General features: G+C 42.9%; 1 protein-coding gene across 27 annotated transcripts in view; it reads left to right on the top strand.

Moving 5' to 3' along the window:
- Aopep (aminopeptidase O (putative)) overlaps positions 1 to 14,263 on the top strand; it is a 293,944-nt gene that overhangs the window by 46,804 nt on the left and 232,877 nt on the right. For 25 of the 27 annotated variants that reach the window (XR_009590799.1, XR_009590807.1, XR_009590806.1 and 22 more), the window contains exon 3: positions 11,522 to 11,688. The exons of the other annotated variants lie outside the window; for them this stretch is intronic. Coding sequence is in view for 12 of the 25 variants with exons in the window: in XM_060380323.1 (XP_060236306.1) it covers positions 11,522 to 11,688 (167 nt within the window). In the remaining 13 variants the exon portion in view is untranslated. The remainder of the gene's footprint in view (positions 1 to 11,521; positions 11,689 to 14,263) is intronic. 27 annotated transcript variants of the gene reach the window in all.

Consider the following 14,263-nt stretch of genomic DNA (forward strand, 5'->3'; position numbering starts at 1 on the left):
GTTCATTTTAGAGCATGCAGTATGAAGGAATATGCCTGTCTTACAGCCAAGTACTCTGCAGACCCTCAGCAAGATGGTCAGAGGTGCTGTCAGCATAGGAAACTCATCAAGAGAGTGCACCCTTGGGAAGAAGAAATGATAAAATGACATCTTTTTAGTCTTTCCCCAAAAAGTTTTCAGCTCCACTATAATCCTGATTTAAAAAATAAAATAAAATAAAATCTCAACAGAGGAGCATCAGCACAGTATCTGAGCTATTTATCAAAGCTGTGGGGTCAGCACGGACACAGTCTAAGCAGCTGCCAATTTAAGCTAAGTTGTAAAAACTGAAAGTGCTACAAGCAGGGCATGGAGGCACATACATGTAATTCCAACACTATAGAGGCTGAGGCAGGAGGCTCAAGACTTAGGAAGATCACAGTTCTGATGCCTGAGTGTGCTACATAGTGATGAGACCTTGTCTCAAACAAAATGAAATATGGTAACTTGTATGCACTGGTTCACATGTGTAGTCACTTCTAAAGAGCATGAGGCAGGACTGTGAGTTGGAGAGCAGCCTGGATTATTTAGCAAAACCCTATTTCAACAACGACAAAAGTATTTCCAATAGAAAAAGACTATTCAGGGAATCTAAGTAGAGCCTGCCTTATGCTCACCAAGTGTGGCAGATACTTCAGGGAAAGGAGGTGTGGGTGCATGGGAACTTCTTCTCTCTTAATGACTTGAAACCTAAACTGTTTAAAACTAAGTCGACTTAAAACACAGCTGCAAACTTCAGAAGAAGCCCCCTGCCCTGGGCCCTGCAGCCCCCTCTTGTAAGACTGCCCTCCCACTTTCCCTAAGTGACTTTATTTTCTGAAGGACAATAAAAACTACCTATTGTTCTTCTTGGAAGATGTTACTACCTTGTCCACTATTACTCTAGTTCTAAAGGAAAGTTACTGAAGGTAGATCACCCAGTTATCTGTCACACTTAAGGGTTGTGCCAATTCTTGAACCTAAATGTCCTTTCTTGCCTGAATCTAGAATACTGGAATACAGGTGACATTTCGGAGTGACTGATAGAGGGAATCCTTACAAAGCAATCCAGTGGCACACTTCTTACCCTGATGTTTACCTTATGGGCTGTGTGTGCCCTTCAAAAAGAACAAGGACAGGCCAAGAATGTGTAAAGGACTTAGCATGGTTTTGATTTTAGGTCCTCGGGACACCTAAGAAACTATAAAAGTGTAAATCTATTTGAAGAGTATGTGCTTTCTTCATTTTCCTTGCATTTCTTAAAGTTTTTCCATTCCACTAAAGGAAAAGTTATTTAAAACTAAGCCATCCTTTCTAGTAAGCCTCCCATTCCCCTGATGATCATGATGGTAACTGGGAAAACAGCCAACTGCTCCAGGAAGTCTGGCTTATTAGTTGATGATGTCACTGAATGAGAGTTGAGTGGAGAAGACATTGAATTCAATGCAGAAAATATAATTTAACACTATAATTTTGGAGAATAAATAACCTGGGAAAATAAATATTACACTTTAAACTTTCTTATAGCATTTGTGGTGTTTCTTTGTTTTAGAAAACAAACTTTTATCTCTTTTATACCCATAGTGTGGCTGAAGCCAGTAAGCACTAAATTTTCTGCTGTTGGACCAAGGAAGACGCACACTACTCGCATTTTTAGATTAACCTCAAAGCCAGATGTTAGACATCCATACTGCTTCCCCACCAAATAAACTTCATTGCTTTATAGCTCACAACACAGGAAGGCTTTAAAAAGAATGAGCAGAAGAGCTCAGATTTCTGTTTATTTAAGTGTTTTTATTTAATATTCACACACATATTTGTGTTTGGATGTGTTTGGATCTAACTTCCATTGCTGCCACCCTGCCTGTTCCTTCCCTTTTCACCCTGAACCAATTTCCCTCCCAGTGTCATGTGTTCTCACTCCCTCCTCCTTCCTCTCCCCCTCTGTCCCTTCCCTCCCTCGTGCTCTTCCTCCTGCTGCCTCTCTCTCCCTTTCTCACTCTGCCTGTATGTGTGGGTGTGGAGCCATCCATGGATAACCTCTCAGGAGCTCCATCCATCATCTGCGGGAGTTACTCCTCCACTATCAGCTATCTGTTGCCAGTGCCTCCTCAGGTAGGGGTGGGACTTCATGAACCCCTCCCCCATTGCTGGGAATTGGTTTTATACATGTGTGGTTTGATACAGACCTTGTACAGTTATACCTTTCCAAATACTATATTTTGATTTTTTCCCCTCTCAACTCATCCCAGATCTTTCGTACCTATCTAACTTTATGTTCTTTCTCTCTTATTAACCTTATTGGTTAAAAAGACCAATAAGACAAAAATGCGAAAATGAAGCAAAAAGTTTACAAAAATGACATTGAGTTCACTATGGGTTGTCCAAACTACTTCTGGGCATGGGGCATGTCCAGGAGTGTGATCGATAATCACCCAGTGGCACTCCATTTTTCCTTTGCTGGTGGGTATCAGGTCTAGATAGCTTCTTGGTTAGGGATGAGACCCAGTGTCCACTTTCCCCTCTCAGTGCTGCAAGCTGTCTTGACCCTGTGCAGTTCTCGTGTGTGCTGCTGCAGTCTGTCTGGGTTTGGATGCATCTGTTGTATCTGGAAGGCACTATGTACTTGGAGAGTCATCTTTCATGTCATCTCTGGCTCTTAGAATCTTTCTGCCTCCTCTTCTGCATAAGATCACTGAGTTCTGAGAGATCTTGTACAGATCTTAAATGTGTAGCCATAGCTACTGTGAGCTGATGTGTACAACAGCCCTGTTCACTGTAGATGTCCACTGTCTCTGACTTTCTGCTCCCTCCTTCTATCATGATCCCTGAGCTCAGAGAATGTGACATAGATGTCTTATTTAGAGCCAAGCACCCCAAAGTTCCTTATTCTCTGTATGTTGACCAGTTGTAAGTCTCTGCATTGAAGGTTGAGAGATGCACTATGGGTATAAAAGAGATAAAAGTTTCAGGAAGTTTACTACTATGTCCATTTAGCAGAATGATAATACTAGGTTGCCTGCTAGAGCCTGTGACAGCCAGCAGTGTGGTTTTAGCCTCGTTAACAACACCAGGCAGAGATTCCATCTTGTAGAACAGGCCCTAAGTCCAGTCAGACCGTGGTTGATTACTCCCATAACATTCATGATACTTTGTATCATACCAGTGGGCATCTTGTGCCAGGCTAGTCATGTAGCTCACCGGCTTCAGAACTGTATACAATTGTTGATTCTGCTTCTTTCCCAGTAGTGTGCATAGAACCTTCTAGCACTGAGAAAGCTAGCTAGTAGGGATGACACTTCCAAGTGATTCCACCTTGATTTCTCTTGTCCTGTGACTCATATATGTGCTATCTTCAGCAATGAGGTCTTACTATCAAGTTCTGGAGGGTGTTCAAGACAATGCCAATAGCCTGTAATATTTTGGAAGGGATCTGTGGGATCCTATGGACCAACAACTCAGGAAAGTGACCTGTACTAGCAGTGTGATTTTTATGATAATCTATGATGTCCTGAGGGGAAACATTGTTTCCTTGTTTTAGAGTAACTCCACTTAAACTTTCCTGTATGTATGTATTTTAGGGAGCTCCTTTAGTAATAGGCTTTCCTATAATCCTTTCAAAGGCCTTTTGGTGTTAGTTATGCAGTCCCATACTCTTCTTCCCCCTTCCCATCCCATGCCATTTAACCCTTCCTGTTCCATTCCTTTTCCCCCTTCATACCACCTGCATTCTATCTTCTTTTCCTTGAAATCACTCCTCCCCAGGGACCTTTACTAGCTCCCTGACATCTATGAGTATTCCAATTTAAAAATTTAAGTCTAGCATCTATTTCCTGCAGATTTCATATTTCTTTACAGTTGAATAATATTCCATTTTATATCTGTGAACCACATTTTCATTATCTACTCTTCTATGGCTGGAATTAGGTTGTTGTATTTCTAGCCTGTTATGACAGAGTAACTGAACACTGATAAGCAGATGTCTCTGTTGTAGGATGTAGAGGCATTTGGGAGTATGTCAGGAGTGTTATAGCTGGATCATATGTGCTCTTTAGGAACCCTCACTCTGTTTACACTCTCACCAGCAATGAATAAGTGTTCCCTTTCCCACTCTCACACAAACATTTATTTATTCTTTTTTTTGGGGGGGGGAGGGGTGTTGTTTTCGAGACAGGGTTTCTCTGTGTAGCCTTGGCTATCCTGGACTTGCTTTATAGATGAGGTTGGCCTTGAACTCACAGAGATCCACCTGCCTCTGTCTCCCCAAGTGCTGGGATTCCAGGCATGTGCCACTGTACCACCTGGCTTACTTTTTCTTTCTTTCTTACTCTTCTTTCTTTCTTTCTTTCTTTCTTTCTTTCCTTCTTTCTGCTAGATTACTGTAAATTCTGCCCCACGTTGGGTGCCATTTGTTGTGGGTTATTAATATTCATTATCAATTTAACTTTTAGTTAATCAGTGGTTATTCCTAAACCAGCTATATATCCAAATCACCACACAGAGATTGGGATTTATTTAATTAACCTAGAGCATAATGCTGGGCAATAGTTACTCCGTCCTAAACTTTCAAGTCTGCATAGTTTTCTGCCATTCAGATTTCACCCATTATACTTGCTTTTAGTCATATCTTAGGTCCAGTTCATCTCTACTTGTGGTTCCAAGTTCTCTCCTCCCATCTCTGCTCTCCTACTCCTTCCACTTGCTTCCTTCTCCTCCCCTCCCAACCAGGATGTCTTACCCTATTCTCTCCATTATACAACACTGACTGCATGTTTAATTGACAATATAGAGAACAAATGGTGTTATGTTTACACAAACTTGAGGCAAGTGATGCTTAGAATAAACATCACAATGCAATGTCTGGATTGAAACCAAATAGTAGAGAAGAGCTATCAGCATTTGAATGAACAAGGATAAGTTGTATACATTCCACAAGAACATTATAACAACAATGTGTTATAGATACCTTCTATCAGATGACTAGCTAATAAATATTTTTTTCTCTTTCCTTAGACTCCCTCTTCACTAGGCTGATAATGTCTTTTGCTCCACAGAAACATTTTAGTCTGAGATTTCAGTTCCTAAGAGAACATCCTGTCAGGCATGGGTATAATTTTAATTCCAGCACAGGGAAAGCAGAGGTAGATGGGTCTATATAAGCTTAAGGCAAGCCTGAGTCACACGGAATTAGTCATATCTCAAAAGACTACAGAATTTAAAAACAAATGTAAAATTGGAGGGAAGAGCCTAGATATCTGCCAACAGGCCAGACAACTGTAACAAAGTCATTTAAAAGCAGAGCCTAATTTCTTTATGTGTAACATGAAAAGATTGCATGAAAGGATCTCTCCACATTCCCACCTGACACTAGGAAGGGCTTCCAAGGACCAAAGCCTGCCTTTGCCTTTACAGGAAGTGTGCCTCTTATACAAGAAAAATGCCTTTCTTGAATAAATCCTGTCCATTTCAAAGCAGTGATGTCTTTTGACTTGCTGTCTGGACGATACTGATCAATTCTGGGTTTGGTAATGGTATCATGAAGTGGAATAAGAGAGGAGGGGAGGAGAGCCCACTGTTGATGGAACTCCCTTTACAAGAAATGCTGGCTCTCAGTGTATATCACAAGAAAGCAGGAATTTTGCTTACTATAGTAGAGACTGTATCACAGTTCTGTTGAGGACACACACTTGTAAAAATATTAAATGGAAATAATAGGTGAGAAAAAATTGGAAGTTTGGACACTTTGTAACCCTTGGAAGTTTTTAGACAGTTCTGTCTGAACTCCTATGTTTATGACCCCTAGCCCAGCTTTTGTGATACCTAGCCAACCATTTGTCCCATCTTGGAAAGACCTCATTAAGGCACATAACAGATATAGCCTTTTCAGGCTCCTCATTGTCTCCCCATTACTGTAGCCAGCTCTCTAGTTGCTGGTTGCTGATCAAAGCCTCTGACAAAGACTACATTGATGGGAAGAGACAAACTTAGAACCTTTCAAAACTAGAAACTTCCCCCTTCTCTCCTGAAAAGGCTGTTCTGCCTAGTAGTCAACAAGGAAAGTCAGGACATAGTTTGGAGCAATTTCCTGCCAATTCTCCATTACGATGGTTCTTTGTAGGAAGCATGTTGGATTTAGCTGGCTCATCTCTGTTTGCCTACTCCATAAAGACTGAGCTCCTTAGCAAAGACTCTAACTGCTCTGACAGGCTCTTCCTCAGGGATGAAGCCATAGACCTGCCTTTAAACCCATCTCACCCTTTCTTACCTCTGATTTTCACTTTCTTCTCATTTCCATGATTTTTTGCAGCCTGATTGGGCTCCCAGGGATCTCCCAGGAGGGTTGATTTCCCAAGGCATTTTAGATGAGCCCCAGAGAGAGAACATCTTCCCTTGCGTGCTAGAAGGAATCATTCCAGCTGGGAGTAATGCAGTCATAAGCATCAGAGAAGCCTGAGCTGGCCCGTGCATATCCATTCTGTAAGCATGTCAGCAAAGGTGAGGTACAAGGCAGTGCCTGTCCAGTAAACACAGCTGCGTTTATTTCTATGATCACACATCCAGATACCTTGCAGCCTGTCTATAAACATATTGATTTTCCTCCTCCTAGTGAAGGATTGGGGGAGCAGGAACATGGCCTTTCATATCAACTTTCATATGAATGTATATCAGTCAGGTAGGAGCCATGAGTTATTCATGAGTTATTGTAGGAAATATGACTGCATGACTATGCATTCATCTTTGCCTACCCTCCATCTGCTGGCAGATGCCCACATTTCATCAGAGCATTTACCCAAGGATAGAGCTTTAATTTCTGGAAATATAGTTACCCAACTTTAAATTCTTTTTTAATTTGTACTTGTATTATACTGTGAGATAGGCCTAAGGATACCAGGTTGTAACAGATGAAAAGCCTTTGCTTTTAAGTCTAGTTCTTGGTTTAGATGTGCTTGAAAGGGAGGAGTGAACCTGCAGCTGAGAAAAGAAGCCAAGAGAGGAATGAGCTGAACAAAGAAAGTGAGCAGTTTCAGAAATTACTAGCTGTAATGATGGTTCACGTTTGGGATTGTGGGACTGAGATGCTGAGACAGGGGGACTGACACATTGTGAGGCCAGTCTAGGCTACATGGTATGGCTCAAAAAACAAACAAACAAACAAACAAAACAGAAGTTGTGCCTGGAACAGTCCACTATTTATGGAGACTCTGTGAAAACTTTTCACAAAAGAAAACAAAAAACCAGATTGTTGAGGCTTCATATTTTTGGGTGTGGTTTTTAGGTTGATGACTTGATCTACATGCTCGGAGTTACAGCTCTGCATAGCAAGTAGAATGCTAGAATGAAAGCACATTTTAGGCTTGCAGAATGGATACACCATCCATAGAAAGAAGTGAGAAGGAAGGGGGCCCTGGGGAATGGCCCCTTTGATAGAGTTCTTGCTGTGCAAGCATGAGGACTACCAAGTTTGAACCCCAGATCCCATGAGAAAGGTGCAGCAGAGCCATTTAATCCTAGTACTGGGGAAGTGGAGACAGCACCCTGAGGCTTTCTAGCCAGCTTCTCTAGCCAATTGTAGAGCTCTGGATTCAGTGAGAAGCCCTGTTTCAAAAGAATAAGGTAGAGAGCTCCCAAGGAGAAGTACCGCAGTGCACATGCGGGCACATGCATGGATGTGCTCACAAACATAATAAGAGTGTGGGGGCTGGGTGTGGTCACTCAGACCTGTAATCTAGCAGCTCAAAGGGAGATGCAGAATTGCTGTGATTTCAAGGCTGTCCTGGGCTACAGAGTGAGACCCTGGCTCAGACCAGCCCCTTCACCCTCTATAAAAGAAGGTAAGAAAAGAGAATACTGAGGACATTGGGAGGAGGTGAGTGCTGTGGAACACAATATCTGCAAGTAGATAATAAAGGCACCACAACATGGTATTTGAGAATCTAGTTAACAGAAGAGTTTCTCAATTTATTGGAATGCTAACTGACATCTCTAAGCTATGTAGCTGAAGACAGCTTTGAACTTCTGACCCTCCTGCTTTCACATCCCAAGTGCTAGGGTTATTCGGTGTACTACTAAGGCCTCGGTGTAGAATTTCTCAGTTCTGGTTTTAAACGTTTAGCTTTCTTGATGGATTAGAAAAACACAGCTGCTTGTTCCATCAGACTGACAGTTGCCATGTGATGAGCAAAGCCTTTTATAAACCCATCAAACAGGCCATACTTTTTAGGGTCTTTGCTCTTGCTCCTTGGGTTTCCTTTGTTTGATTGCTTTACCATTCATCTTGTCCTTGAGCTCAAAACCTTGGGAAATTCACTTCGTTATCTATAGCTGTATAATGGACAGCTCCAAAACACTGAGCATTTTAAACAACAGGTGCCTCTTATCTCCCAGTTTCTGAGGCATTCAGAGAAGCATGATAGACCAGCTGTTGTCCTAAATCTCTGACATGGTTATAGTCAGGCTGTAAGCTGGGCTTGACTATAGGTGGGAAAGTCTTCTGAATTCTCTTACAGGGTTGTTGCAGACATAGTTGCTGATTGATAGTTGGGTAGAAGTTTCTGCTCCTCACAGTGGGGTCATTTGCTAGCTGACTGATGTCCTCATGACCCAGCCACTGGGTCCGTCTCCCCACCCCAGTAAATGGTGAGGATGGAGAAAAACAAACAAACAAACAAAAAACCTTAAGCCTAATGTCATGGCTCACAGCTGTAATCCCCTCATGCAAAGCAGAGGCTGGGAGGTTGCTGGAAATTTACCAACCTGGTTTACATAGTGAGGGTTCTTTGGGAGAGTCTGTCTCAAAACAAGTCTCAAGAGAGATAGGGTATGTTTTCTGCCATTGGTCAGAGGCCAACTCTGGTGCTGTCAAGAGTTAGCTTTGAATGGTGGAAGTGGCAGGAGATAGGCTCCTGGAGGGAGGCAGCTTAGAAGTTCTGCCTCTGAGAGCTCTTCCCTCTTCCCTCCCCTCAACACATTCTTTGGTTAATCCTAATTCTGGGCTGGAAGATGGCTTAGGCAAGAGGAGGGCCCAAGCTCAGTCTTCAGAGTCCATGTTAAGTGTTCCAGGCATGGTGGTGCACACTTGTAATCACAGCATTCATGTAATGGAGACGAGCTCACTGACCAACCAGCCTAGCCTGGTTGTGAGCTCCAGGGCAGTGAGAGATGCTGTTTCAAAGGTGGAGCTGCCCTCTGGTCTCCACACGCACAACACACACCCATGCTTACAAACATGCATACAAAAGAAAAATAAAAGAGCAATCCTTCTAATTCTGCCTCTGTATTATTTCTTAGATGTGCCTTCATCTAAAACCTGGTTGTTTCTATGGAACAATTATGTGGGCTGCTAGAGGAGGCCTTGAAGCCTCATACTCAAGGGCACAGGAGGGAGGTGTTGTATATAGTAAGTCAACACCAACCTTGAATGAGACAGAGAACAGCACATAGCCAGTCACCCACCAAGGATGGAAGACCATCCATGTTGATTATTTTCCTTCATGCAGCCTTCCTTTAAGAGGGACTTTGAGGGGGGAAAGCCCACACCTAATGGGTTAAATTTTCTAAGAGACTCTCTTGGCCCTACTTAACTAAGCAATTTGAGCTATTACAGGACTCTTTGGCCATCACAGGCCCAGTGGGAAGAAGTAAGCATTGATGGCCTTCCTTGCTGGGGTCTGAAACAAGCCTGAGGCTGAAGCTGAACAGTTAAAGGTGGTTAAGTCAATGAGAAGTCCAAAGGGTGGAAAATCCAGAGTAGGAACTTAATGGGATTCTCTGGGCCTTATATAGAAATGTCCCCTTTATTTTCAGATTGAAAAGCTTGACATATAGAATCTAAGACTTACTGTCCTGCTTCTCCTCATTTTACCCATGACAGGTAAAAGGCCAGAACAACCTACCCTCATTGTATCCTAATTTAGGAGGCCAGCTGGGAATAGTCCACCTTTCGGCTGGCTTCAAACTTGGTGTGTAGCTGGCACTGTCTGTGGATCTCTGTTTTTGTCACCACTTCCCAGTGCTGCGGGGTAGGGATACAGGTCTGTGCTGCCGTGTCTGCTTTGTTAGTAAATGAGATCATCCCTTTCTCATGTCAAGCCATCGAGTGGGCACACCTGTATGGCATGAGTGTGCCACAATCTGTGTTCTGAGACCCACATTCCGCTCTCATTGATGTCTCTGAATGGTAAGGAGTCATTCAGGTCTCCTGCCTGTTGTCTTCTGGCCAAGTTTGGTTGGTAGAGGATTGGAGTGAACTAGGCATTTCCCTGTTCCCTATCCCCTCTGACACCTAGGGTGGGACTCACCTGTGGTCCCAGCTCCTCCTTGGCAGTCCGCCCTGACTCCAGATGACCACTGCTATTACAGCTCCTCCAGCTGAGGAGCCAGAGCTGCTGACTGCTGTTACTAGTTTCTGGCTTACCTCACTGTCCCTGCATAGTTTCTCCATTCTATCATTTGTATAACAGTTTTCTGTATTAAGTTACCTCAGCTTGCCAGACCCTACCCTGGCTTGTCTTTTCTTTAGTGGGCGTTAATGAAAGAAGAAAGCCATCATCCTGTGTGTTCTTTTATACACTGTACAGACAAATTAATGTTCAGTCATAATGATGTCAATGAAAACAGTTTATCTGCAAGAACTAGTAGACATTCATTTACATTGTAAATCAAGCTTATTAATTGACATTTGTCTTAACTCCAGAAAAAAAAAAAAAAAAGAGTTTTCCTTTCCTAAGTTCTTTTCCTGAGAAGTGTTGTGCCCTGTCTGTGGTATAAGAATGGATTCCTCTGATTTTTCAGGTCTTTGCCATCTCTGGTAACCGTGTGGAAAGAAAGGGAGCCGGCTTGGTCATGCTGCTGGTTTCGTACCTTGCTTTGGCAATGAGCTGGTTCCTGTTCACATCACAAGCCTGGTTGTCGGGACCTCTACTGCCCCATTTGTGCCAAGCCATGTTCTTGGCTTCCACACAAGGATCCCCACAATGGCTCTGTCTGAGAAGGTGGTTTCCAGGACTGGTGGGGAGAGGCGGGTCTGCCCGCCAGCGCTGGCTTTGAGACTACCGCTTGTTTTTCCAAGATTAATAATTGCAGAGATCTCCAGCCCTGTTTTCTTTTCCAAAATACTTTCCAAAAAGTTTGTAAGAATGTTTCTGAAGCTTTTTTTTTCCTTTGAAGGCAGAAAGGCCTAAGGGAAGCATAAATTATAACTTTGCAGAATAGTATTTAAAATCTTATCCAATTTTTGTTTCTTTTAAAACACATACATATACATGCACATACCCCTTTTCACATATTAAAGTGGTTCATTTGGGAGGAGTAACCACTGACTAAGCTATTGACAAAGCAGACCCTTGACATGTTCAGTTCAATATATTTTGAAAGAGTCAACCATAAAGCCTCAAATATTTCTACTTGGAAAGCTCAACATGACCTTCCTGCCATGGTGGTGAGATGAGTGGCAACTCACTTTAAAAATTCTTCCCTTCTCTGTCTGTCTGTCTGTCTTCTGCAGGCCATGTGTTTATACTATGGGATCCCCCATCAACAACAGGGCCCTTTTTCCATGCCAGGAACCACCTGTTGCCATGTCAACATGGCAGGCTACAGTTCGAGCAGCTGCATCTTCTGTTGTTTTAATGAGTGGGGAAGATTCTGCCAAGCCCACACTGCTTCATGAAGGTATAGTACAGGTGTTCTTTCTTATTTGGGTGTGATGCACACAGCAGACCCAGGGACTATATTACAGTCTCTAAGGAGCTGTTTTGCTGGTGAGGTTGGAACAAAAGCACTGCCAGAGAAGGCCCTGGGCTCAGGACTATGGGTCTCGGGCTCCAAACTCTGAGCCAAAGTTGTCAATCCATAGATGGTTCCAGCATCACTCTCACATGGTGGTTTGTGTGGCCAAAGTGGGTGGTCTTGGTTGAAGACTTCCTGGGCAGGCAAGTATATCATGGAAACACATTATAGTTGAGCTGTGTTTGATTTGGACATGGTATCTGGATGTGGTCTTCTGTTTTTCTGAGAGGTAGTATGCAGGCTAGCCAGTTTGCTGGGATTGGAAGTCTGAACCCAGAGCATCAGAAAGTTGGTGGCAAGAGCTACCACATCACCCAGGTCTCCTGCGAAGAAACATTTGCCTGTCCAGTCACCTCTGTCCATTTGAGCCTTCAGCATCTGATGCCAGGCAAAATATGGCTTCTCCTCCCACATGCTTATCAGAAAAACTTGAAATATGCAAAAATTCAAAAACCAAAATGAAGTAATTTTGGAAAGAATGACTACTCACATGTTGCATTACCCCCAGTACTGTATGTATCAAGAGGGACTAAATTGTCATTTTGGTATGCAACAATGTCATTTGCTTTTCTTGTTTATGCTCACATTGAACATATTTCAGGTTGTTACATATTTTAAAAATACAGCTTTAAAGGTTAGCGTACTGTTTTATTGTCTGACTACATCAGCAACAGCCAGACTCTTTCAGTAGTGGACATTTTGCTCATCAGATTGTTTTCCTGATATCAATCAGTTGCATTAGGTTTCCCAGGAGATGACTGAATGAATAAGTATCTGGGTCTAGTTGGGGCATGACTAGGTGGTGTCATGTGGCCCACAGTTCTTTCCATATTGTTCCATCTTACCTGATGCTGAGAATCTGTGACTTGTGGAATGGTGCTAGTGGGTCAGACAAGGCCCCCCTTTTAGTTTGACAGTCTAAATCACTTCCTGTTTTCCACACTGAAAGCTCTAGGGTTGCTGACTTTTATCTGTTCTGATTTGTGACATTGACTTCATCATAGGCTATATTTGTTGCATATCTACAGGTTCTTTTTTTATCTATTTATTTTTTATTAAATACAGTTTATTCACTTTGTATCCCCCATAAGCCCCTCCCTCCTCCCCTCCTAGTCCTCCCCTACCTCCCCCCCCTTCTTCGTGCATGCCCCTCCCCAAGTCCACTGATAGGGGAGGTCCTCCTCTCCTTCCTTCTGATCCTAGTCTATCAGATCACATCAGGAGTGGCTGCATTGTCATCTTCTGTGGCTTGGTAAGGTTGCTTTCCCCTCAGGGGGAGGTGATCAAAGAACACGCCTATCAGATTATGTCAGAGGCAGTCCCTCTTCTCATTACTATGTAACCCACTTGGACACTACACTGCCATGGACTACATCTGTGCAGGGGTTCTAGGTTATCTCCATGCATGGTACTTGGTTGGAGTATGAGTCTCTGGGAAGACCCCTGTGTTCAAATATTCTGTTGCTCTCCTTGTGAGGTTCCTGTCCTCTCCAGATCTTACTATTTCCCACTTCTTACATAAGATTCTCTGCACCTTGCTCAACAGTTGGCCATAAGTCTCAGTGTCTGCTTTGATAGTTTGCAAGGCAAAGCCTTTCAGAGGCCCTCTGTGGCAGGTTCCTAGGTTGTTTCCTGTTTTTCTTCTTCTTCTGGTGTCCATCCTCTTTGCCTTTCGGGATGAGGATTGAGCGTTTTAGTCAGGGTCCTCTCTCTTAATTACTTTCTTTAGATGTACAGGTTTTAGTAGGTTTATCCTATGTTATATGTTTATATGAGTGAGTATATACCATGTGTATCTTTCTGCTTCTGGGACAGCTCGCTCAGGATGATCCTTTCCAGGTCCCACCATTTACCTGCAAATTTCATGATTTCCTTATTTTTCATTGCAGAGTAGTACTCCATTGTGTAGATGTACCACAGTTTCTGCATCCATTCTTCAATTGAGGGGCATCTGGGCTGTTTCCAGCTTCTGGCTATTACAAATAAAGCTGCGATAAACATGGTTGAGCAAATGTCCTTTTTGTGTACGTGAGCCTCTTTTGGATATATGCCTAGGAGTAGTATGGCTGGATCTTGAGGAAGCGTTATTCCTAGTTGTCTGAGAAAGCACCAGATTGATTTCCAGAGTGGTTGTACAAGTTTACATTCCCACCAGCAATGGAGGAGGGCTCCCCTTTCTCCACAACCTCTCCAGCATGCGTTGTCACTTGAGTTTTTCATTTTGGCCATTCTGATGGGTGTAAGGTGAAATCTCAGGGTCGTTTTGATTTGCATTTCCCTAATGGCTAATGGCGTTGAACAATTCTTTAAGTGTTTCTCTGTCATTCAATATTCCTCTACAGAAAGTTCTCTGTTTGGCTCTGTTCCCCATTTTTTAACTGAATTCCTTCTTTGCTGTTTTTCAGCTTCTTTAGTTCTTTATATATACTGGATATTAGCCCTCTGTCAGATAAAGGGT

The sequence above is a fragment of the Meriones unguiculatus genome, chromosome 3, assembly GCF_030254825.1.
Source record: "Meriones unguiculatus strain TT.TT164.6M chromosome 3, Bangor_MerUng_6.1, whole genome shotgun sequence".
NCBI lineage: Eukaryota > Metazoa > Chordata > Mammalia > Rodentia > Muridae > Meriones > Meriones unguiculatus.